The sequence below is a fragment of the Meles meles genome, chromosome 12, assembly GCF_922984935.1.
Source record: "Meles meles chromosome 12, mMelMel3.1 paternal haplotype, whole genome shotgun sequence".
Lineage (NCBI taxonomy): Eukaryota > Metazoa > Chordata > Mammalia > Carnivora > Mustelidae > Meles > Meles meles.
Window position 1 is genome coordinate 21,798,481 of NC_060077.1, and position 26,317 is coordinate 21,824,797.

General features: G+C 42.1%; 1 protein-coding gene across 4 annotated transcripts in view; it reads left to right on the plus strand.

Moving 5' to 3' along the window:
• The window catches only part of GRK3 (G protein-coupled receptor kinase 3), a 122,867-nt gene that overhangs the window by 53,917 nt on the left and 42,633 nt on the right, over nt 1-26,317 (plus strand). For 3 of the 4 annotated variants that reach the window (XR_006821034.1, XM_046024742.1, XM_046024741.1), the window contains exons 3-8: nt 3,841-3,914; nt 14,772-14,873; nt 17,034-17,108; nt 18,146-18,207; nt 22,216-22,267; nt 23,989-24,080. Coding sequence is in view for 3 of the 4 variants with exons in the window: in XM_046024742.1 (XP_045880698.1) it covers nt 3,841-3,914; nt 14,772-14,873; nt 17,034-17,108; nt 18,146-18,207; nt 22,216-22,267; nt 23,989-24,080 (457 nt within the window). In the remaining variant the exon portion in view is untranslated. The remainder of the gene's footprint in view (nt 1-3,840; nt 3,915-14,771; nt 14,874-17,033; nt 17,109-18,145; nt 18,208-22,215; nt 22,268-23,988; nt 24,081-26,317) is intronic. The other variant, XM_046024743.1, reaches the window with a different exon arrangement.

A 26,317-nucleotide genomic window follows, 5' to 3' on the forward strand; every position in this document is an offset into this window, starting at 1 on the left:
GCCCGATCCCAAGACCCTGGGATCGTGACCTGAGCTGGAGGCATTTAACCCACTGAGCCAACCAGGCATCCAAGACATTTTTTCATAATTTTTCTTTCTCCTTTGAAAATTTTTAAGGAAGTAACAGTTCAGAATTTCTCATAGAAATTCATATTTGATACTTTAAAACATTCTTAATTGATATTTAATAAAATGCAGTATAAAAGTTATATTTGCATAATATAAAAAAAATTCTCCTTGGTATTTTACAATACAATTCTTTCTCCTAATTTTTGCTAAGTATTGTGGTGACAAATTGGGATAGTTTACTTTTTCTGGATGTTATATATACTCAAAAGTTAATCAGTATGCAGGCAGTTTGCAGTGGCCCAAATATAGAAACAAGGGTAAACACATTCCATAGTTATCTAGTAAAGGCAGGTGCTTGGTCGCTATTCTTTATTCTTTAAAATCTGGAGAAAAACCATTGATGAAGTGAACCTGTCATTCAAATTATTTCCTTATTTTTGCCCTTTAGCTTTTGTTCTAATCTGAGAGATGCTTCATTTGGGGGTTTTTGTGTGTGATTTAAGCCTATCGAAGGGAAATTGCTCTCAGCCTGAAACACAGTGATCTAGAGTTTATCTAAAAGGCAAAACACCTTTCTTCTTGCTGTTCCATTTTAGTAGCTGCTGAGATAGAAAGTAAGCCTTCAGTTTGTGTGCAGACATGAGGAAAATAATGGGGCTTTTTTTCTTCAGTATGTTAGTCATTCTTCTGCTCACCCCACGCATTGACAATGGAAATTGCACTAAAGAAGCAGGTAGAAACATTTGCAGTTAGATGTGCATTCATTCAATTCTCTCTCCCTCATCCTCCTTCTTTCCCTCTCCTCCCCTCCCTCCTTCCTCCCTCTTCCCTTTTCCTTATTTGTCCCTCCTCTCCCATGTCCCCTTCCTTCCTCCTTCCCTTGTTTCTCCTTCTGCAATCTCTCTGTATCATGGTATTCTCGGTCCTGTATATGTAGTAGAGAATAAGACCTCTGTGGCCTTCCCATATGCAGTTTACATTGTTGTGGGGGAGGTCAATAATAATGAAACAAGCAAACATATATGTGTGATAGTTTTTGCTAGTTGCAAGTGCTATAAAAGCGTGTCCATGTGTGTCTCAGAGAGAGAAGGAACATGAATGAGAATGCTGGAAGGCCTAAGGGTGGGGGGGGGGGGGATGTTTGAGCTGAGCTCTGCAGGTCCACAGGGTTAGGGAGCGTGTTTTAGGAAGTGGGGAAAGCAAGTTGATAACCTTGAGAGCAGATCAGGTTTGGTATTAGAGAGGAACTGGAATGCAGACATGTGGCCTCAGTGCAGGGAGCTTGGGAGAGAACAGTCTGAGAGGCTGGAGGAGAAACTAAGGCCTTGATTCCAGAGAGCATGGTGGGAGAGTTGAGCCATTTCCCCTTGATTCCAAGTCCAGCCCAGTGGTCCATATGTGGCATATTAGTTCATTAGTCATTTAGATGTCAAAAGAACATCTCTCGTATGGTCAAAATAATCTCAGTTCAAATTCTCATTTTAGTTATCTCTCCTCAAAATAGAAAAAGAAATATATCAACCAAAAGGTGACACAACCGAAAAAAGATGAGCAAATCCACAGTTGCTGGTGGGGATTTCAACAGTCCTCCGTTGGTAATGGATAGACTAATGAGACAATCATTAAGTAAGGATTTGGATGAGGGACTTGAACAGCCAGACCAACCAACTCAGCTTCATTGCCTTTATATTTTGTTTAATGGAACATTGTACTGTATATACTTTTTCCCCCAAGTGCCCATGAAGCATTTACCTAGATGGACCAAATTTGGGGCCAAAGCCATTTCGATCAATTGTGAAAGCATTGAAATCACGCTGAACATGTTCTCTGACCACAGCAGATATAACCAGAAATCAATATCAGAAAAATACCTGAAAACCCCAAAATATCTGGAACTCAAACTGCATATTTCTGAGTGACTCATGAGTCAAAGAAGAAATGACAAGGGAAATTTGAAATTACATACTTTGACATGCATGAGAATGAAAAGGTAACCATGTCTCTTATTTAAAATGAAAATACAGATGTGCAAATAGGTAGAAATTTGCATCAGCTCTATTTGTCTGCTTCCTGAGTTTCCTTCTTGCTTCATATGTCAGTCTGTCTTCAGTTCCTGGAGATGGAAGGAGCATGCCCATGTCCCTGCCGCCAGTCCGCACCTGACCCTGCTTAGTCTGGCCTTGCTGATATAACTAAGGAGACCTAATACTTTCTTCTAGCTCTGCTCAGTGAACATTTACTATTTTCAGAGGTCATCCTCCTGGAACTATGGAGGGGAACTTATGGAGCCGTAATGGACAGGTTCAAGTTACATGTTTTTTTTTGGCTAACTTCAGTTAAAACCTGTCAAAGCTGCTTCTTTTGGCTCTCTCTGTCCTACCTAGAAAATTCCAGTCTACCTTCTCCTTACATCTTAGACTTGTTGTTGAGTCTTTCCTCCAGTTCCGTCCTGTGAGTTCTGTTTCTTCCAGCAGTCCTTTCATTCTTTTGACCTTTTTTTTTTTTTTAAAGATTTATCTATTTATTTGAGATAGAGAGAGCACGAGCAGGGAGGATAGAGGGAGAGAAAGAGAGGATCCAAAGTAGACTATGTGCTTGTGCTGGGGTTGTTCTCATGACTCTGAGATCACGACCTGAACTAAAACCAAGAGTTGAACGGTTAACTGACTGTGCCACCAGGGCACCCCTGTTTTGACTTTTTTTTTTTTTTTTTTTGGCTTTTAAGTTTGTTTTTGACCTTTTATAATCTCTGCCTTCAGTTTGGTATCAGCTTGTCACAGTGAACTTCATGTTTTCAATTAGGCTTGACTGTGTGCTGGGCATTAAGCTAGGCAGTTGATTTGCAAATGCAGGAGGGACTTATAAATCAGGTAACTAGTTGGAGTGTGCTAAGTACCTTGACAGAGCCATGTTGGAAGGGTTATGTAAACATGCATTTGTTCTGCAAACATCTCTCGGACTCCTCTGTGTACCAGGCACTGTGCAGTGGAGTCTGTGTTCCAGGTGTAAGGTGCTGGTGGTTGAAAGGGGAGCAGAGAATAATCTGGGAGTGGGTAGTCTGCTCTAGCACAGGGTATTTGGTATTTCGAGGAAGTAAGTGGTAAGAGGAAAGCCTGGGAAGGTTTTGAAAGTCCTTCTGTCTTTTTTTATGGAGGGAGAAATTTTGTCCTGTTTCTGTGTGCATAGTGTTTACTAGCTTTATGATGACTCTTACCAACACTTCCACACTATCCATACCTCCTATTTCTTTGGTTATTCTTCCATTTGCTGTAGTGACCAGTGGCTCTAAGCAGTGGTGACCATTGGTACTGCTTATCATGCAGTTTTTAAAAGTGAGGGGTGGGCATTGCCAGCAGGGAAGGAACCCAAAGCCAGGAACCAGGTATGGGGTACTCTTACTTTATGTGGAGTATTTTCTTCTAGGGTATAATTACCCCTTTGAAATCTTTATTATTACTGTTAAATTTTGAGAGGGAGGGAGGAGTGGGGAGGGGCAGAGAGAGAAGGAGAGAGAGACTCTTAAGTGGACTCTACACCCGGCGCAGAGCCCAAGGCGAGGCTCGAGCTCACAACCCTGAGATCATGACCTGAGTCAAAATCAAGTTAGCCACTTAACTAACTGAGCCACCCAGGTGCCCCCAAATCTTTATTATTATTTTTGAAGGTAGGGGAGGAAGAGGTTGAAATATAAACATACTACTTTGAAAACACCCTGTGGGGTAAAATTTCAATTTATTGCCCACCCTGAAATTTCTTATTCTTTTCCTTTAGGTTTCTTGCTATTTAAAGATTTTTGTTTGAATGAAATTAATGAAGCTGTACCTCAGGTGAAGTTTTATGAAGAGGTAAGAAGTTACTGTTTTACTGATGCTTTTATTGTAAAAGCATATGTAGACTGTGCTTTGGAAAATATCAAGACTACTGCGTATCTTATAAATACGTAGAAATTCATTGACCGTAATTAGTAGCACAAGGTATAATCTATAGTGGACTAGAGACTGACAACGTCTGTAAAAATCATATTTTCAAGGGCTCTGGAAGCACTGAGGAATAGTTGGGTTAAATCTCTGGAGGAGGGATTATCATTCAGAGGGGCACTGAGGATCAGCAGCTGTTTGATTTTCTGTAGAAGCTTGCTGATTCTGGAGACATAAGCTAAGGCAGAGGGCCTCCACTGAGTGAAAGAGAAACCACGAACGTTTTCTGGTCATACACGGCCAGAGTGACAAATTGGAGATGTGGTGGGAAAGGGGAATCTCAGGCACACAGCTGGTTTCCCCAGTACGACATTTGGAATGGAGCTGAAGACATAGGCCAGGAACTTCTGGAAGCCTCACTGAAATCTCCCACAGCCTCACGCTGCTGTCTTGAAATCTGGACCTGTGGTGGAAGGAATCTGAAAACAGAACAGGCAAGAGATGAAAACCCTAGGGAGCAGTTGATTGACACTAAAGATCTGTGGCTACTTATCACCGGGGGCAGCTACTGAGTTCCAGGTATAGTGAGCAGACAAGAGTCCAGGTTTGGCCCCAAATAGAAGGCTGCCTTTGGGAGACAGAAAAGCCAGAAGAGGTTTCTGGGGCTAGAGTAAGAAACAAATGAAACTGGAGGAGCCCCAAACGTGTGATTAGTCTCCCTCTCAAGAATTATGTCAAGGATGCCAACGAGCTATTCTGAAAACTTCCTGCAGGCAGAACTGAGTCTAGTGCAGACAAAGACTTCTCAGTGCACTCTGTGGAGAGCCCCGCCTTAGGAACAAGGGAAACCAGAGGCAGACTGAGTCCTGCAAAAATGGAGACCCAGCCCAGTCCCATCCTGTATTGGGTGATGAACTCTCTTTCCACCCGTGAAGCAGAGTACAAGGGAGGCCTCTGTCCTTTTTTTGCAGGTGTAAGTAATATAGAGAGACCCTACAGTGTTCAGCATACAGAAAAAAAATAGTGGACATCTAAGATACAAGATCACATATCTCATAAGATAATAGAAGTTGACCCACAGGTAGCTCAGATATTGAAGTTAGGTGACAAGTACTTAAAAGAACTGTAAATAATAATAATAAAAAAATCCAAACCATAAATAATATGTTTAAGACAATAGAGGAAAAAATAGTCAAAACAGATGGAGGAATAGTGAATTTCAGTCCAATTTATTATGAAGAACCAAATGGAGAATCTGGGACTTCAAGTATAATATTTAAAGCTGGAACCCAAGGACTAGAATCAATAGCAGATTGGTCACAACATAAGATAGGATTAATAAGTTGGCAGGTCAGTAGATAATTTCACACTAAAACATGGAGAAGAAAGCCTATAAAAAAGAAATAGATGAGGATATTGAAGACATGTGGAATATGGCTAAAAGGTCTAACATGTAGAATTGGAATATATAGAAGAAGAGAGTGAATGGGGCAGAAACAATATTTGAAGAGATAATAGTAAGAATTTTACAAAGTGATGAGAGCTGCTTACAGATTCAGGGAACTTAGAAAACCCCAAGTAGAATTGCTATGAAGGAAAACTGTCTTTGACATCAATATAACAGCGTAGAAACTGACAAAGAGAAAGTCTTCAAAGCAACGAGAGAGAGTGGAAAAAGACACATTACTTTTAAAGGAGCAACAAATAATATGACTGACTATGACGTCTTAGAAGAAACAGTTAAAACAAACAACAATAGCAGCGAGACAAACTAGACAGTAAAGTGGCCATCTAAATCACAAACCAAGCAAACAACACCCCAAACCCTGCCAACCTAGAATTCTATTCCCAGCAAAAATTTCCTTCAAAATGAAGGTGAAATAAAGGTGTTTTCAGAGAAAAACTGAGGGAATTTTGTCAGTCATGGAACTGCATTACAACAAATACTAAGAAGAGATACTTTAGGCAGAAGGAAAATAATCCCAGATGGAAATGCAGGAAGGAATGAGGTCATATGAAGGGTGATATGTACATAAAATAAAAATGAATGTTGACCATGCAAAACAGTAATGTATTTATATTTTAAAATGTATATAAAACTAAAATGTATGATAGTAGGTAAGAAGGGGTTAAAGAAGTTAAAGTGTTTTAAAGATCCTAGGATTATTGGGGGGTTGGATAGTAAAAGTAATAATTTGCATTGACTTGTAATCAGTTAAGGATGCATATTGTAATCTCTAAGGCAACTCTTAATGGGGTTAAATGTGTATATCTAACAAGTTAAAAGAGGGAAAATGGAATAAAATAATAATGGATTAATTAAAAAAGGAATAAAAGGACATAAAATAGATGAGTCAAATTGAAAATAATAAGATGGTAACTCTAAATCCTTCTACACAAGTAAGGACATTTAATGTGAATGGACTGCATACTCCCTGGTAAAAGTCTGAGTTTGTCTGCCTGAATAAATCACCAAAACCCCATTACATGCTGCTTACAAGTGACATACTTCAAACAGAAGGATGGCAGACGATACACAGAGACAAGCACCAACCGAAGCAAAGCTGGTACAGCAACACCAGTATCAGACCAAGTATATGGTAAATGCTACTTGGAGGTAGAGAAAATTTCTTAATGATAATGGGGTCAGGATCACAATCTTAAACTTGTATGTTACAAATAATGTAACTTCAAAATATATAAAGCCAAAACTGACAGATCTAAAATGAGACAGCTCTGCATTCTTGGTGGAAAACATTAGCGCACACTCTTCAAAAATTTATAGAACAGACAGACAAAAAAATTAGTAAGGATTGGGGCACCTGGGTGGCTCAGTGGGTTAAAGCCTCTGCCTTCGGCTCAGGTCATGATCCCAGGGTCCTAGGATCGAGCCCCTCATCGGGCTCTCTGCTCAGCAGGGAGCCTGCTTCCCCCTTTCCCTCTGCCTGCCTCTCTGCCTACTTGTGATCTCTCTCTCTGTGTCAAATAAATAAATAAATAAATAAATAAAATCTTTAAAAAAAAATTAGTAAGGATACAGAAAATCTTAAGTGATGAATAAACTTGACCTAATTGACATATATAGAATGCTGCGCCCAGCAAAAATAGAATTTGCCTTCATTAAAGTACACATGAAAGATACACCAAAAGAAAATATTTGCCAGGTCCTAAAGAAAGTTCCTGCAGATTTCAAGATCAAAATCGTTTGGAGTGTTTTCTGACCACAATAGAATTAAACTCAAATTTAATAACAGAGTTTACTAAGAAACGCTTAACTCTTTGGAAATGAATACACTTGTAAGTAACTTATGGGTCAAAGAAGAAATTAGAACTGAAATTAGGAAATATTTTAGCTTAAAATATATTTAAGAAACGACATATGCTATTATGAGCATGATGTAGCCTTATCCTAAAGCATTTTAAGAATTATTTATTTATTTATTTATTAGAGAGAGAGAGAGAGAGAGAGAGCATGAGGAAAGCAAGCACAAGCAGCGAGGAAGGGCAGAGGGAGATGGAGAAGCAGGCTTTCTGACCAAGCTGCGAGCCCAATGGGGGACTGGATCTCAGGACCCCGGGATCTCAGGACCCCTGAGCTGAAGGGAGATGCTTAACCCACTGAGCCCCCCAGGCATCCTCTAAAGCATTTTAAATGGTCCAAAGAAAGCCAAGCATAATTAGGACTGATACTAGTAATCTTTGTACAAGTTTGAGAATTGGAGAGATATTCTTTCTGAATTATTAATGTCCTTGTAAACTTGCTATTTTCCATACTTTCTTTTTTTTTTATATTTTATTTATTTGACAGAGAGAAATCACAACTAGGCAGAAAGGCAGGCAGAGAGAGAGGAGGAAGCAGGCTCCCTGCGGAGCAGAGAGCCCGATGTGGGGCTCGATCCTAGGACCCTGGGATCATGACCTGAGCCGAAGGCAGAGGCCACATTTTTAACACTATATTAATGTATTTCCAGGGAGAATAGCCAAAATATCTAGCATCATGTATACAAAATAAGCCAAATCCAAAAGGCTCTTACTCACTATGAAGTGACTTTTATTATTTTGGTCCGAATTGTAATCTGGATGAGTATCACAGCTTGATCTGTCAAAAGAAGTTTCTTTCTCTGTTCTTAAAAGTCTCACCTCTCCCAATTTCAGCAAGTACTAAGTTTCCTTGTCAAATACAGAGAAATCTTTAACAGATAATTTTTACAAGGTTGAAACAGATGGGCAATCTACTTGCGTGACTTCTTAAGCACTTCTTGCCAATATGGCGGTGAGTACTACTGATGTGTTTCCATTTGAACTTTAAACATTAGAGTTTCTCTTGGTTGGCTTGCTCCCAGCTCTTCACACCTGTCTTCTGGTTTGGCACACGATGGATCTGGCTTATCAGATTATCTTCTTGGAGGACAACATCCAAAGCTCCTTAGCAGCTTGCTCTATATTCTTTTTTTTTGAAGACACCATCCAGTGCTCGCTTTGGCAGCACATTGTACTAAAGACACCATCCGGTCTTGGGGCTTCAAATTGCAGTTTTCTAAATTAGTACCACCTTTAAGCCTTGAGGTTTTTAATAATTCTTCTCTGTGTCCTTGGTTTTATCAGTTTGATTATTTCTGATGGTTGTTGTATGACCCCAATCCCTAGAAAACTTTTTTGTCTGATATCTTGAAATTCATTTTTATGTTGTATTTCCACTTTCCTGAGCCCCCAGACTTAGTGGTTACCCATTTCCAGTGTGTTAAAGGCCTCATAGCTTATTCTGACATTCACACATCTCTAAATTAGTCATCACCTACCTTCCTCTCTATCTTTCTCTCTCTTCTTACAGACAACTCCCACTAACCGCTGAGCCCATTCTGTTTCTTTTCGTAGGTCCTTCCTCCAGCCTAGAATGCTGCTTTGCCTTCTCAGCCTGTGGAAAGCCTAGCTTCGTTTAAGGTCTAGCTCACTTTGTATATTTGCTAACAAGTCTCTGTGGACAACTAGCCCAGTCTTCCGTGATGGTTTGCAACCCATTGGTTGTCTGTAATGCTGTGTAACACTTACTCTATGCCTTCTGCTTCTGTGGTATAATTGGTCTTCATCTTCATCTGTATTTGACTCATAGACAGAAGGCCTAGCTAGTCTCTGGTGCGGCTGTGCCTGTCACTTGCTGTGGGACCTGGGGCCAGTGGTTGGGCCATCTCTGAAGCATCTACACTTCAGATCTGGACCTTACAAATGTGAACAGTACACCATCCTTGTACCTGAGGAGCACTCACGGGGGCACTTGCTTGTTGAGCTTCTATTGCCTCGTCTGTGGAAATGAGGTTATGAATCATCTCCGGCTGCTTCACAGGCTAAGTGTGAAGCTCAGACAGGATGCTGGGTGGAGAGTCCCTTTCTAAACTGTATCTATAGCATGCCGTTCAGGTGTATGGGAGGCTACAGCTTAGTGGTTAAGAGTGCCAACTCTAAATTCAGCCTGCCTGGGCTTGGACTTGGACTCCACTTATTACTAACTGTGTAAACTTGGGCAAACAAAATCTCTAGCTTATCTATGTGGGTGTCCACAGCTAAGAATGAGGGGGATCACAGTGCCTGTCTCTTAAGGTTGTGTGTGTGAAATCAGCTCACCAGAACAGTGACTGACACGTAGTTATGACTTAGTGTGTTGGTTCTACTTATTTGTTCCATCTAGGTTTAGAGGCAGCTTATAAAAATATGTATATATGCCTAAATTTAGAAATAAATCATGGAAAACAGAGAGTAACTATAAGATCACAGGCAAAGTTACTCTATAGGATTTTCTTCTTTCATTCAACCAATATTTATCAAACACCAGTGCCAAGCATTGCTTGGATGAATAAGACAATGCCCTTGCTCTCCTTGAGCTTCTATTCTGGTTGAGAGAAACAGAAAACAAAAAGTAATGAATAAGAGGAAATATATCAGAAAGTAATAACTGCTGTGCAGGGACTGAAAGCAGACTCAAAACTCAGTGTGATGTGTTGTGACTTGGAGGCCACTTCAGAGTGATGGGTCAAAGACTAACTCTCTGAAGAACGGGCATGGAAACAGATTTGACTGACAAGGAGGCTAGTCTTTTGAAGATGAGAGCAGGGTAGGAGAGAGAGCATTTTCAGCTAAATGCGGCTAAGACATAGCCCCAAATGTGGTGGGAAAGAATTTGGCATGTTTGAGGAACTCAAAGAAGGCCAGAATGGTATGTTCATAGTGGATGAGAGGATTGGGGTAGTATGAGATAAGATCAGGTTGACAAGGGAGACAGGGTTGGGGACCAGAGTAACAAATTCAGGCTTTATTCTAAAGACCATGGAAAATTGAGGATGGGAGTGTTAAGTGAATATTCTGTAAATATCAACTAGATTAAGGGGATTGATGTGATAGATCTTCCATGTCTTTACTGGTTTTAGATCTCTTTGTTCTATCAGTTGCTGAGAGAGGGATGATTAAATCTCCAACTCTGTAGAATTGTCTATTCTTTTTCTTGTCATTTAAAAAATGTATTTTAAAGCTATGTTATTAGGTGCATATGAATTTATGATTATACCTTTTCATGTGAAATGTCCATCTTCATTGCTTGTGATAGTCTTTGTCTTGAAAATGACTTCAGTGGATATTATTATAGCCATTCAGTCTCATTATGCTTACTGTTTTCATGATATATCTTTTCCTTTCTACTTTCAACCAGTGTTTTTATATATAAAGTCTGTTTCTTTGAGATAAACATAAAAGTGTCTTGCTTACCACCCCTCTCCCATTTTTGAAAATCTCTGTATTTTAGTGGAGTTTATCCTTTGTGGAGTTTGCTGACTTCTGTGAAATCTGTAAATTTGTATCTTTCACCAAATCTGATAAAATTTGGGCCATTACCCTTAAAGCATTTTTTCTACTTCAATCTCTCTTTCTCTTCTTTCTGGGACTCCAGTTAGATGTATGTTTGATTTTTGGATATCATACCAAATATCACTGATGCCCTATTCAATTTTTCCCCCAAATATTTTTTCTGTTCTTCAGATGGGATAGTTTCTATGGGTCTGTCTTCAAATTCATTGACTCTTCCGACGACTCTACTCCGCTATTATGCCCATCCATTGAACTTTTTATTTTGGATATGTTTTTTAGTTCTAAAATTTACTGGTTTTTCTCATAGTTCATATGTTTCTGCTGCCAATTTATATCTTTTTATTCATTACATGCATATTTTCTGTCGTGTCTTTAAGTATAGTTCTTTTTTTAATTTAATTTTTTTTCAGTGATCCATACTTTATTGTTTAGTTCTAATAGCTGCATTAAATCCTTGTCTGATAATTCCAACATCAGAGTCATCTTGGAATGGTCTTTGTTTATGATCTGTTCTCTTGCATGGGGACCATATTTTCCTATTTCTTGATATGTAGAATAATCTTCAATTGTATCTTGTACAGTAGGATTGGTACATTATAGATACTCTAAACTCCATATGCTTCTTCAGAGAGTATTGATTTTTTGTTTTAGCAATTAACTCAGCTTACTCAAATTTCAAAGCTCTTTTTATACAGTGGGTTGCAGCTGAATCTCATTCAGTTCTTTTAACCTTCGCTGGACTGCTTTGGGTCTGCTGTGCTCACATGTCATCATGAGGTCCAGCAGGGATACTAAAGAGTTTCTACACAGAATTTTGGAGCTCTGCCTGTCTGGCTCTTTATTTTCAGGAATATCCTCTCTGACTTTCCAGCTTCTGGTCCATGCCCTTCCCCCATTATGTACATACTTTTGGTCACTCGCTAGTGCTTGCTGGTTGGGTTTTATATATATTCAGAATTTGCAGTTGTTTTCTCAGGAAGATTGTTCCCTTGGCAGTTCTTTAAAGCTGATAATTATCTGAAGCAGAGCCTGGGTTTGTGAGAAAATGTAAAGCCAATATGATTGGTTGATTATTAATTGGTATGGGGGAGTTAGAAGCAGGGGTGTGAGCAAAAGATCAGGAATCAAGGATGATTATTCCTTTTTTGGCTTAAGCAGTTGGGAGGATGGTTTTTCTCATGTTCATGATAAAGAAGGCCAGGGGATGAGCATGCTTGGCGGGAGTAGAGAGGATATGGAAATGGCAAATATGTAGGTAGATGTTTAGAGTCTAGAGCTCAGGGGAAGAAGTGAGTACTAGAGATCCCAACTTAGACATCTGAATAGAATTGGTATTTGAAACTGTAGGACTGAGTAGTTTTACCTGAATATATAACAGGTGAAAAAGGGGAGCTCTGGCCCCATGTCCTGAGGACTTCAGTATTTAGAAGTCCAACAGAGGAGGAAGAAGCCAAGGGAGACTGAAGAAGAGGAGCCAGCGTCACAAACCACTGGAGAGTGTAGATCACAGAAGTCAGAGAAGAAGGTGGAAGAGACCAGTTGAATGCTTTCTGGGGAGTCAGTCAAGCTACAGACGAGAGAGACCCTTGATTGGGCAAGCAGAGGCCATTAGTGGCTTTGCAGGGCCATCTCCCTACGATGGTGGTGAGAGAGTGGAGATGTGGTAGCAGTGGATCAGAAGTGCTTGCTCCGAGGGTTCTGCTCATTCAGGCTGCGTGTTCAGCCGTGAGCTTTGGAACCACTCAAGCAGAAAGGCACTATGTCGCCAAGTGAATGTATCTTTTTCTGCTCAAGGGGAGACATTTCACCTTGGCTGACTGCCTCTGCCAACTCTGGCCTCTGCCTGCTCAGGTGACCTGGTCAACCTAACTGCCCAATTAGAGGTGGTGTTTTCCGAGCACAGACTGTGGTAAGACCATCCTGTCTAGGGCTGGTTGATAGTTGACTGCGTGTTCTTTGATTAGTGGTCTTCCTGATAACAGGAAGTGGATTTTGAATTACAGGCACAGACACTCAGACACCTTACGCCCTTCTTTTGCTGTTATTCAGGTTGGAGTTTATGTGGCACTAGTCTCTTTAGTAAAGTACATATTGTGGGTCCGAGTATGATTTGCCCAAGAAACTAGAATGTTCCGTGGCATCAGATTTTTACAGTTCATGGAAAACTTCCATATTATTAACATTTGTTCAAACAGGTGTCAGCTTGCGTCCTAGGCCCCCTGGAATGCAGATCTTGTGTTCCTTCACATTTGTTTTCAAGGATAATAGTTCCACGAAGGCTTACTATTTCTTCGGTTTGTTTGCTTATTGAGGCAGAAATGTTTCCTTTGGTTCACTAACAGTCTACCTGTGTTATCCCAGAATTCTGTGTTGACCTTTGGACCTACCTAAAATTAAAACAATGAAGTCAACCCGGCCAGATTCTCTGTTTATTTTCTGACTGGACTTCGGGTTTTGGTGTCTGGCTTCTGTTGCTGCCCAGCTACCATATTTGTGTCTGGCATGGTGTTTGAACTCCTGAGACTTGTTGTGTCCTGAATTAACTCATGGGGGTGAAGCCCAGGTCCTTTGGTAATGCTAACACTGCAGGGGATTGCTGCTGCCTTAGAAGAGTCTTTTCTGGTTGGATGGCCTATAACCTACTCTGGTCCGCCTGCCTTCATGATAGACTTTGGTCTGTTCCAACAAGACTCCATTCTAAGCCCCGACAGTCACAGACCTGTGACTCTCATGGTAACGCCGATGACAACAATTCAGGACAATAATATGGCCCCAGTAATTTCTCCATGTGTCAGCCAGCTGGCCCTCATCTGGGACCTCAGTATTTTACACACCCCACTCCCTGCTGACTGTGCCCCTTCTTTATCAGCAATTCTTATAGGATTTACTGGTTTTGATTTAAAAACTATCAAACCCTGCCTTACTGTAAAAAGGTAACTTTCATTTCTATTTTATCATCCCAGAATAAAGAATACTAGATATTATGAAAGTCAGTGTCAGCAACTGTCTGTCTGTTGAAAATGCTTTGTTCCCAAAAGTAAGTCACATAATAGTAATTAGTCATCATATTGAAGATCTTTGCCTCAGTCTTCCTGCTAACTCCGTATTTCATTTGTGTCCTCATTCTCTTATCTTTTGGATTATGAACATGTCTGTAAATAAATAAAAGCAACTTCTCCAGTCTAGGAGCTTCTGTTATCAGATTAGAGGGTTGGGACCAGTTCTACAGAAGGCAAGTATTTCTAAAGCACATTTTTAGTGTTTGGCCTGTCTTAACATGGCTTCCCTAAGTTACCGGAATATGCTGTTTGAAGTAACCTGTTTATTAATAGTTTATTGTGCAACTGAGGCTCCAACCCAAAAAATCTTTGCTTTCATCTCTGGGTTAATGCCTTTCTAAAATATTCAACCGATTATTTTAAACATCTCTTTGTAGGAATCTTGACACTGTGTGTGTGTGTGTGTGTGTGTGTGTGTGTGTGTGTGTGTGTGTATATATTTTTTTCCCCTTCTGTTTTGTAATGTTGTAGTTGAATGAGAACAATCCCCATCCTAAGTCTTAGAACGGAATTACAGCCAGATTTAAGTGGTTTTTGCTCTGGAGAGGAGAATTGGCAAGGACGGATGGCCCCTGGCTGGTATATTGTAAGATAATTGTAACCATGGCAGTGTTTGTTTCCTAATGTTGTGCTTCTAAATTTAAGTGTCGAGGTTCATCATAGGAAAAAACCCATTTGTATGTTTCAAGTTGCATTTAAATTATCCCAACTTCATTATTCCAACATTAGAAATAGTTGTTTCCTGTGGAGTAGCCGGCTCAGCAATTTGCTTAATCTCCCGTGGAAGTGGTTTTTGCCCGGGCGAGTAATATCTTTTAATAAAGTGAGTTTTCTGGGAAGACATACCTAACAATGGTAACTTTGAAAACCCCAGATAAAAGAATATGAGAAGCTTGAAAATGAGGAAGACCGCCTTTGCAGAAGCCGGCAAATTTATGACACCTACATCATGAAGGAGCTCCTGTCTTGCTCACACGTAAGTACTTCTTTCTGTTCCATGCCTGTCGTTTGGACAGGAGGCAGCTTGCGGTGCTTCTAGAAAGTGAAGTAGGTGGAAGAAGTTTAAGAAATCGAACAGTTCTCCCCCAGGACAGGACCCCCATCTCATCTTCTGTCATTTGTTTGCTGGTAATGCTGACGCGAAGCTGTTGCTCCAGCTACTCCAAGGATATTTCCAGAAGCAGGTCCTTTCATGGTCAAAAAAAAGAAAAAGGTGAAAATAAAATTGATAGCTCATACAGATGAATGGAAAGAAAGGCTGGTCTCAATTCCAAACTTTCTAAAAGAAATTCAGCTTTCTTATTGTTAATTTGGCTCTACTTTACATAATTAGGTGAATCGAATACTGATCAATAGAAATCTTAGATGGTTTCTCTGGAGTAATGAGGAAGAGTAATAATTATTATGTTAATTTTATTAATAGTTAAATAATGGTGGGAATATTTTTTTTCCCCTGTAAACCAGAGAAACAGTCCATTCGGTCATTAGGGTAAACGAGGTTCCTAGGAAAGTATTCCACCAGAAGTGAGTGGGAAGAATTAGTAATAAAAATTCGCTACATAATTCACTCTGCGAGAGTTTTCTGGAGGAGTGGCCTCACGGTCGTCGCCTGCCATGTCACAGGAGCCGCTCACCTCAGGTGGCTATTTCGATATAAGGTTAAGTTAATTAAAATCCAGTGGAGTTAAACATTTCCCTCCTCGGTGCCTCGCAAGCCGCATTTCCAGTGCCTGATAGCTGCCCGTGGCCAGGGGCTCCGCTGTTGGACAGCGCAGATACACAGCATCACTGTCATGGCAGGAAGTTCGAGCGGACAGCGCTGGCCATGATAATGGTTTATTTTAGTGCATCTGTGTTTACTGTGTCATTCACGGTTCTTACTGCCACCCAAATAACCGCAGCTGGTGGCACTGCTGTGCATTTCTCTGTTGTCCTCACGTACTTGTAGTAGACAGAATTTCTGAGCTAGTCCTGATGGCTGATGCTCTGTGCCTTGCTACCTTGCCGGAGAATGGCTGAACCTTGGCAAATGCCAGATGTCCCGCAGGCATGCCACTGAAACTTCGTTTTCATGTCACTCAGCAACTTAGAGGGCTTTCGGCAGAATGATGGGCGTTTTCAGCTTTTCCTTTTGTGGCTCATTCCTAAAGGTGTAATTTGAAGTTTGGAGGGAGAAGGGAGTTGTGTTGTTCTTATAGGCGTAAGCTCTGTTTTTTGTTTTTTTTTTAAGAGCCAGCTCCCCTCTGCTGTGGTCACAGCAAGACTTTCCTTAACCTACATCCTTCTAAGCACCCTGGCTTTTAATTCTTAAATGGATTTTCATGCATTTGTTTTCTCTTATATAGTGGACATTTTTATAGTTTCAGGACCCCGTCTTTAACAAATTGAGGGATGTATACATTAATAAGGTGATAATAAGATTCTTTATACTTTTTTAAAAAAGATTTTATTATTTGACAGAGAGAGTGAGAGCACAAGCAGAGGGTAGTAGAGGGGGAGGGAAGAACCTGACGCAGGCCTCGATCCCAAGACCCTGAAATCATGACCTGAGCCAAAGGCAGATGCCTAACCATCTGAGCCACACAGGTGCCCCTTCCCCCTCCTTTTTTTTTTTTTTTTTTTAAATTTTTAACCACAGTAGTCTCAAACTCTTTGGGATTAGGTATGTTGATAGGTGTCCCCCCATGCTCATCCTCTTTCTTGACATGGTGACTAAGAACTCTGGAAGCTCAGAGGAGCAAACATCTGCGTTGCCCAGATATCCAGCTGATGTTTAAAGAATGCATGTCAATATAATTACCACAAAGGGGCACCTGGGTGGCTCAGTGGGTTAAAGCCTCTGTCTTCAGCTCGGGTCATAATCCCAGGGTCCTGGGATCGAGCCCCGCATCAGGCTCTCTGCTGAGCAGAGAGCTTGCTCCCTGCTCTCTCTGCCTGCCTCCTCTGCCTACTTGTGATCTCTGTCTGTCAAATAAATAAATAAAATCTTAAAAATATATATATATAATTACCACAGGTTCCTGCTTAGTAATTGTGTTAAATTATATGCTGTGGTATTATAGAGGTTTGTTATGTCTCATATTTGTGGGGGGGAAAAATGTGTTTTTGTTTTTTTTTTAATTTTTTTTCTGAAAAGCCGTTCTCAAAGCAAGCCGTAGAGCACGTTCAAAGTCACCTATCCAAGAAACAAGTGACATCAACTCTTTTCCAGGTAAGACAAAATTATTTGAAAATAAATACAGTTGACCGTTGAACAGCTCAGAGGTTGGGGCGCCGACCCCCCATGCAGTCAGAAATGTATATGTAGCTTCTGACTCCCACCTCCAGACTTTACTGATAGCCTGCTGTTGTCCAGATAGCCTTACCGATAACATAGCAGTTGGTTAACACATATTTTATATGTCATGTGTATTCTATGCTGTATTCTTATAATAAAATAAACTAGAGGAAAGAAAGTGTTATTAAGAAAATATAAGGAAAATACATTTATAGTATCGTCTGTGAAAAATCAACATGTAGGTGGACCTGCGTGGTTCAGACTTACGTGGTGCAAGAGGCACCTGTAGACTGTTTTCCACGAAGGGGTGCGCACTGCACGAGTGAGCCAGGCGCCCTCATCCTGGTCTAGCTGTGAATTTGCTCTGAGACCTTGGGAAAACACTTGCCCACAATGCTGCAGCCTCATATGCGAAATGAGAAGAGGGCTTGCTTAACTGTTCCCCATGATTACCTTTAGCTCTGTGATTCTGTGTAAAAAAAATTTACTCCATGGATCCATTAGCTTTTCGTCTTTGAAACTCAGTGTCGGTGCTGATTGTCAGTACTTGTGCTGCATAACTTCCAGGGCCCAGCACAGCATTAAAAACTTGAGCCCCTTGTTCAGAAATTAAGAATTTCAAAACGGCCATGGCAGGGATACAAAACCAAGGCTTAGTCTCTTCTGAGCGTGAAGCCTATGGGACTGTACTGTCCTGTACCTGGACAACCGACCATGGTCCCTTGGGAAGCGTCTGTGACTTTGCAGGAACCATGCCAGGAAATAGGGAAGCAGTGGCTAACAGGATGGACCTGTCCGCGCCTTCAGAGAGCACACAGTTGAGCTGGAGATGACTAATAGTCATGGGGATGGATCCATTACTGAAAATTGGGCAAGTGCAAGAGTGGGAGCTGCAGGTCATCCGGGTCTGGTCAGTATGTGTTCTAGGTTCCTACTTATGCAGTGTGGTATTTCTTTTCCATCCCTTGAAGCCCTACATAGAAGAAATTTGTGAAAGTCTTCGAGGCAACATTTTCCAAAAATTTATGGAAAGGTATGAAACTTCATGTATGTACATACCATTTTTTTGAGAGACATACTGGACATGTAATATTACATTAAAGTAATAGTGTGTATATATTAAAGTAATTGTGTGTGTGTGTGTGTGTGTGTGTGTGTGTGTGTGTATGTATAAACTTATATTCTGTCGGTTTACCTCATTTTAGCCAAAGAACGCTATCCTTAAAATGGGTGTCAGTTTGTTCATTCGACAATTACTTACTGAGCATGTACTATGTGCCAGCCTTCACATTAGACTGTCTCCTCAGTACTTGACCTTACTATGTAGGATTTGCATATCTTGATGTCTCTTTGAAACTGCAGCTCTTTAGCTTCAAAATGGCCTAGAAATGAAAAAGACCATGGAACCACAGTATTAAGAGTATCTTATTGGGACACCTTTGTGACGGCAAGTGCGCTTCTGTAATCTGTCTCATTCATTCGTTTGCTCTCTGACATCCCATCCCTCACAGTGGGACAACCTCTACTTGATTCTTTACGTAGTAGAATTTGAGGTTTCTAGGCAGATGTCTGTGGTCACATGTATTATGACTATCCCTAATGAATATGTCCCTTGGAGCTACTCAAAATATACAAGTAGGTTTGTCATGCGAAGCCCTGAGCGTGCTCAGCGATGCCTGTCAATGTTGCCAGCCCGCGGGCCTTTCCGGCACCCCGCAGCCAGTTGGCTGGGATTCTAGGTATCCCCCCGAGTGAAACGCTGCTGGAACCGGACTCTCTTAAGTGGAATCCACCTTCACACTGACTGTGCTCTTCTCCACAAACTGGGCTCATTTCTAGACAGTTGGCATGATGATCGTGTCTCGGTGCCAGAGCGGCCCACAGCTGTTCAGTAATTGCCCCGTAAGAGCAAACGCTGCTTCTCTATGGTTCTCCCCCTCCAAGGAGTCACAGAACTGAAGGCATTTAAGAAGAAAGAAAGAAAGAAAAAAAAACCAGTTGCCTTATGATGCCACTAGAGTTCAAGGGATAATTTTATCCTGGAGTCAGTACTTGGGGAAACTAATATGCATACAAATGATTATTACCCTTTGCTGAGTTGAGCGGAGACTTTGCCAGAAAGCAGTGGCTCACGCTGAGGGGAGAGGCTGGCTGTGTTTCAGCGGGGTCTGGCCTGCCCTCGGGTACTATTAGTTCAAAAATCTGACCTTTCCCAGGTCTTGGGTCAGCCGAGCTTCTAGGTGATTGCTGGGGAAGAGGGGAGAAATGGGGATGGAAATTAAAGTGGGGGAGGAGGTCTGGTAGCTCTTTCTTTGCTGACTGGCCACCTGGTCAACCTGCATGTCCTTTTGTCCCACCGGGTAAGCCTTCTGCTCTTATTGCCACAAGAAATCCAAGCTGTTCGTATTTTAGGCAAGCAGGTACCCTGGATTTTCTGAAGCCATTAACTATGTTATGTAAATGATTTTCAAAGTGAATTTCTTCATTTTATCCATTTGATGTTCTTTTTGTGTTAATACATTCTCAAATGAGAATTTAAAAACTCCATTGTCAGACCAAGAGTTTCAAGTGTGGGTTTTGAAAAGCATGGACACTCCCCAGACAGAACTTCCTAGCGTTCAGCCTCATCAGGACTGGCCACACTCCCTGAAGGCCTCGCGGGTAAGGCGATTTCTCAATGTGATAATAAAGAGGAAATCTGCAGCCAGGGCTCATTCTTGCCTTTACTTGAGGCCAGCAGGGACACAGGGCTAAGTTCCAGGCTATGCTGAATCTGGGAAGGATGCTTTCCCTCTTCCAGATGAGGTTTGTGAGCCCCGGTCCGGCAGTGGACTTCAATTGCCCAGCAAAGCCGGAGTGACAGACTGGGGTTGAAAAGGCTTATTCTACCCCACCCTCATGGAACCCCTGGCGTTTTTATATCCTTAACCTCTGACCTTCCCTCTGGGGTTGCTGCACGGGCACTGGCTGGCAGGTGCCCAGTGTTGCCCAGCCTCTCTGCTCTGTTCTCAGCCCCAGTGCCTCTTCTGGCAAGAAGTGCCCATTCTAGTAATTAGGTATTGACCTCCATGGACACACAACTGAGCCTGGACACCCCGGGGCCATCTGTACTTCCTAAAGAAGAAATGGCTACAGAAAACCTGTATTTGGCAAAATGTATGTTTGGAGGTGTCCTATGTGTGTGTGTGTGTGTGTGTGTGTGTGTGTTTGTGTGTGCGTGTGCACGCGGGGGCGGGGGGGGGAAGGAGGGATGCTTTTTTCAGGCAGGGTATGTGTTGGGATTTGGTTCTCTTGACTCTCTCTCTTGGTCATCAGGAGAGTTCTCTTTCCGTGGTTGTTAATCCTCCCCAGCTAGTTTGCAAGTCTATAGAACATGCCAGATCACCACCCCCCATTGCCAGCTCTGAGCTCCAGAATCCCGGAGAATGGGGTATGAGCTAGCCCAGCAAGGCAAGTGGATTTCAAAGTGACAGTCACGGATTTATAAGTATAGAGAACACCGGAATGATGTTTTGCCTTTTGCGCTTATCATACTTAAAAAAAAAGAAGAAAGAAAAAGAAAAAAGAAACTGTTTGAAATAACTCTCAGAAATGCTCAAAATATAATTTGTTTTACCAACCTCACAGAGATGATAGGGAGATCAATGAAACACTCTGTAAACGCCATTTTAGATTCATTGACAAAATGTGCCGCATAATTACAAAGACTTCTTTTGCTTTTGCTTTTCAACTTGACTATATTAGCCCCAGAAATATTTTTAAAAGATCTTAGATGGCATGTTAAATGAACCCCCCCAGGCAACTAGGATAGTTAGATGCCTTAAGTCATTCTGATAATAATAGTGGTAATGCCTGGACCACGTACTTCATATATACTCTCTGCCTTTCTCCCCTTCTTCCTCTCCTTTCCTTTCTATTCATTCATTCATAGGACCCTTGATACTGTGCCCATGTAAGGAATTGCGCCTAGGTAAATTGCGACTGGGTAAAATACCAGAGGTCACCAAGAATATTCTTTGCCTTTGAGGAATATTCAATCTAGAATGCCTTTCTTTTGAAAGAAAAAATTCTTTTTATTAACATATAATGTATTATTTGTTTCTGAAAAAAATGTTTAAAAACAAACACTACAGATGGTGTTGCTCACTAATAATGTAATGAAAATAACTTAATTAAATAGCTGTGGAGGTAGATATTTTTCTAGATAGAGGGAAAGCAAAGTACTCATCAAGCATTTGAGTAAATTGTGGGAGCAGATCCCCTCAGTGGGTCTACCGCATCTTGTGATTCTCGCCTAAGGGCTTTTTCTCCTACAGCATTTGTATCTCTGAGCAGCAATACTTGGTCCGGGTTCAGATCCAGACCTAGCCCTTCTTTCACTGTGTGACCTTGCCGGGCCGTGGTCTGCTCTGCTGCAGAATGGGCATCACCGTTCCTGCTCATTAGACCTGCTCATACTGTCACCAGAGGGAGAAAGGAACGGGGCCTGGCATATGGAAGCTCCATCTGAGTGTTTGCTGCTATTGTCTTTATTCATAAGTATTTTGTCATTTAGAGCTGTGTGGTCTGGTATGGGAGCCGCTAGTCATGTGTGGCTCTTGAGCACTTAAAATGGCTGAGTGTGAATTAAGATGGGTTCTCAGTGCAAACTACGCACCGGGTTTCACGACTTAATGTAAAACCAAGAATGTAGAAGGTCTCATTACTAATTCTGTACCAATCACATGCATGTTGAAATGATAATAGACATTATTAAAATGGCAGTATGTATGGGGCTCACGTTAGGCCTTCTCTTGGGTGCTGCTGGTTCCGATAGACGTGACCATAGCAGCCATCACAGCTTAAGGGAGATATGACATCTTGCGCTTGAATCATGAAACAAAGCCACAAAGACCGGCGAAGGCTTTGTGAGAAGGTGTTGAAGGAAACGTACCTCCGGTCGAGAAGCAACATGAGGAATGCCATCCTCGTCCGTCCTGCAGTATTAGATCAATTCATGTGATAATACGACTTTTCAGCGACTGTTTCTCTTCTTTTCTAGTGACAAGTTCACTCGATTCTGTCAGTGGAAAAACGTAGAATTAAATATCCATGTGAGTATCCTCTTATTCTTTCCCCTTTTTAAATAAAAACTTCCTCTGGCTTAACTTCGTGAGAAAATACTTTATACCCTGGAGCTCACTCCCACGGGTAATCCGCTGTCTAAACAGATGTCGCCCGTACAACTCTGTACGGAGAACTCGTCCTCGTAAACAATTCGGGTTTTCATTCTCTTTTTTCAGAGCCTTGTAAGAATGTGTTTATTTATTTAAGAAAGGGTATTTTAAGCAGCGATTGACCCTTCCACAGAGACAGTAGCCAAGAGACCAGGCTACCACGTAATGTGCTTCCCATATGCCCTTGGCCTCCGCCGTCCTGGTAAAGCCTCCCGTCTTACTCGTAGTGTCAGGTATAATCTTGTCATAAAAATGATGACATCCTTTATTACACCGAGGGTTCATCTCCTCTTTGATCATTTCTGAGAATGAGAAAAGCCGTCCTCCAAGACAGGCTCCTTTGTAACACGCACTTCCTGTGAACGTCTCATCTGCTTTCGGCTTTCAACGTCAGAAATTCCTGGGATGTCCCTCTCTTCGTTTTTAGAACCCTCCTTCCCTGGTGCAGCCTCTTTTGCTTTCTTCTTCATGTCCTCCCTTCACATAGGTTTGAGAAAAGGAAAAGAAATAATTGGATTTCTTTTTTTTTTCCTGCCTTTTTTGGTCTTTTTAAAGTTTTTTTACTGGCTGGTACCATTGGGAGAAGCACTTTTTTTTTTTTTTTAACTTCTCCTTTCTTTCACATTTCCTGGCAGAATTTTAGAAACAAGAGGGCAGTAACACGTTTTTCCAAAAAATCCTTTCTGTCTGCCATGCATCTTTCTGATGCGTGTTCTCCTTCAGCAGACCTGGTGTGCTCGCATCCTGCTGTCCCCCGAGCGTCAGATGTGAAGCCTTTGGGCCCAGTTACCTGACTGCAAACGTGGTGTTTGAAGGGTTGTTTGGGGAGCCCTTCAGTTTTAGTGTATGTGCTGCCGAAGCGAGCACTGGGGGAGCCCTTCAGGAATCTGACCCGTAACTTGCCAGGATACATAAACCACCATGAACCTCAGGCTCACTGTCTGCCTTTGTGCCATCTCAGACTAGTAAACCTGCTTAGGAAGCGGGGCATGGCTGAGATGCTGACACAAGGAGAGGCTTATGAATGAAGCCTCTTTCTGTCCTCTCCTTATCCTTAGTGTCTTGTTTCATGCTCACGTGCCCAGCATGAGTCCTCACTATTCCGTGATGTTATCGATGAAAAATTCACATGGCCCGCGTCCGTTGGGTTTTCTGATCATATGGCCCAGTCTTATGAAAACATAGATGCCCTTGATGTAGGCTTGTTTTCCGACCATGACCATTCCTGGAATTGCTGAGCTGTTCCCCAGCTCCCAGCTTCACAGTAGCTAAGGACACTCATTTTGACTAGAAATTTCACACTCCCTTGTCTTCAGGGTCTACTTCTAATCACCTGACATTTAGGAGATCGGAAAAACAATCTAACTCGACTCCCCTCTGTTGTCTGCCCATTTGCCTCCCTTTTGTAGATTTTGGGAGCGGAGTGGAAGGAGGTTCTAGAAAGTCTTGCCACCTTGTGCATCTCATCTCTTAGAGCAGTCGGTCGTGGAGAGGGCAGATCCCTATATCGGAACCGCTGCTTTAGTACTATGTCTTACGTGAAAACAACAACATGATTTTAATGCAACTCTGTTCCATTTTGTGTTTGGAATTCACAGTTGACCATGAATGATTTCAGCGTGCACAGGATCATTGGACGAGGAGGATTTGGTGAAGTGTATGGTTGCAGGAAAGCAGACACCGGAAAAATGTAAGCTCTCTGTGGGTCTTACGCTTGCATCAGTAGAACATGCCTGCATCGATTTTTGGAAACCCATCGTCTCACTCCTGGAGTGCCTTCCTTCGGAAAGAAAGAGGCTGTATTTTGTTAAGCATTATAAATGAGATCAGCTAGAACCTCCAGTGCCTCGGGCTCAAAGGGAAGTTAACCAGGAACTGTGTGTCATGAGCCCCTGTGGTTCAGACCATGGTGAAGGAGCCTGGGATCTGGAGGTGACCAAAAAGGAGCGTTATGCACAGCCCCCTGGTCCGGTCCTGCTGCAGAGAATTCTGCCTCTTCCAAGCAGTGACCCACCTGTGATTTAGCACATGCGCTTTGGGGTGGCGAAGCATTCCAGGTGTCGGCTCTCTAGGTGGGGAGCTCGAGCACTGGCGAGAAGGACACCCTGCCTGCCACGAGGGTCACGGCCATGGGGCTCTTTCATGGTCTTAGTTGCTTACCTTACAGGAGGTGGTTGATGTGAGTCGGTCACGTGCCCACAGACCAGGTGTGAGACTCTTCCAGGAGGTTAATGGTCTTGGAGTTCTTAAGGAGTGCAGAGGGAGGAGGTTTTGTGTTGTGATTTTTTTTTTTTAAATATAGAAGGAGTTTGTTTAAGTGAACATACATCTGGAAGCAAAGGAGAATGGGAAACTGGGGTTTGATAGACACCGAACTCCAAGTGTGATCAAGTGATGGGCATGTTAGAGCCGTGGCCAAGTGGAATCGTCTGTGCAGCTTGCTTGATAACCCCACTCTTGGTGTGAGGGATAATTGGGGTCATCGACTTTAGCGCCTGCCTCCCCCTGCCACCCCAGCATTGCCCAGAGTTGTCATTCAGCCTCCGCTCGGGTCTTCCCTGTGACCGGGCACTGACAGCCTTGACAAATCAATCACCCTCCTGCTTTTCAGACAGGTCGGGTCATGGGCATGACTTTTATCACGTGGGGGCTGAAGTTTACCTTCACTGATGTGCACCCGCTGGTCTTCCTCCTGTTGTGGGGCCCGTGTGGGGTGAACTCAGTGTCTAGCACTCGGGCGCGTGAGGTCTGGTGCGCTGCAGAGACAGGACAGACCATCAGTCCCAAGTGCAGGTCTGGGCGGCCCCCGGCCATGTCAGAGAAGTTTCTGCCTCCACCTGGCCTCTGCATCCTGATCTATAGGGTCAGGAAAATACTTCCTTGTCGTGAGAGGTAGATGAGATAATACATCGTAAGGCATGCAGACCGCTGCCTCTTTCGTGGTCAGTACTAGTGAGCATTATTAGTAACATTAGTGAACAGTGAACCGTGTGACCGGGTCTCTCGTCCCTCTTTTTAGTCCCACAGTGGGCTCTGATCCTAAGCAATGTGCTTGTCACTTACGCCATTCCATCGACTGTTCATTTTCATATGTTCCCAATATGCAGTCCCGTAATTAAGCAATTAATGTCTCCATCGGTGCATTTGTTATAGAGAATTCCTGGAACAGGAGATAAAATTAGCAGATTTGAACATCCATCTCTGTTTTGCTCTAAGTCCTCACATTGTAAGTTATGATCAGCTAGAAACAGATGGATTTTCTGGGTCCTGTCACAGCCGGACAACCATCCGTATTACGTGCTTCGGCCTTAGAAAGTCGTGCGTCAGTGGGGATTCAGAATCACATGCACAGAGTTCTAAAGCCCCTGAAACCCTTGTAAAGATTTCCTTTTAGCTTTCTGCTGAAAAATCATCCTGCTGTTGTCAACCTGTGATTATAGAGAGTGCCAGCTAATGGGTCTGTATTTCCTTAATAGAGTTTCTTCAAAGTTTTCAAAAAGTTTAAATTGTTAGCTGTTTCTTCTCCACTATCATATAAAAATATTGATTATTTTTATTATTTGAAATATAATAACTTAAATATGAAGATTAAATCAAATCAGGGGAGCCTGCCTGGCTCTGTCGCTAAGAGCGTGTGGCTCTTGATCTCGGGATCTTGAGTTTGAGCCTCACGCTGGGTATGGAGAATACTTAAAAAAAAGAAATTAAAAACAAATCAATAAAATAGCTTTCTAGAATGTACCTTTTTGAGTACACGCTTTCCCTTTTCATTTTGTTGGTTGTCAGTCTTTTAGTCTTGCACTCTTCACTCTTGCAAAATCTTGACCACTGCTAAAAACCACAGTTCCTAAATGCTAAGTATTACACACATATGCCCTCACCCCTACACTACACATATACTAGTACTGGGCAGCAATGATACATGCA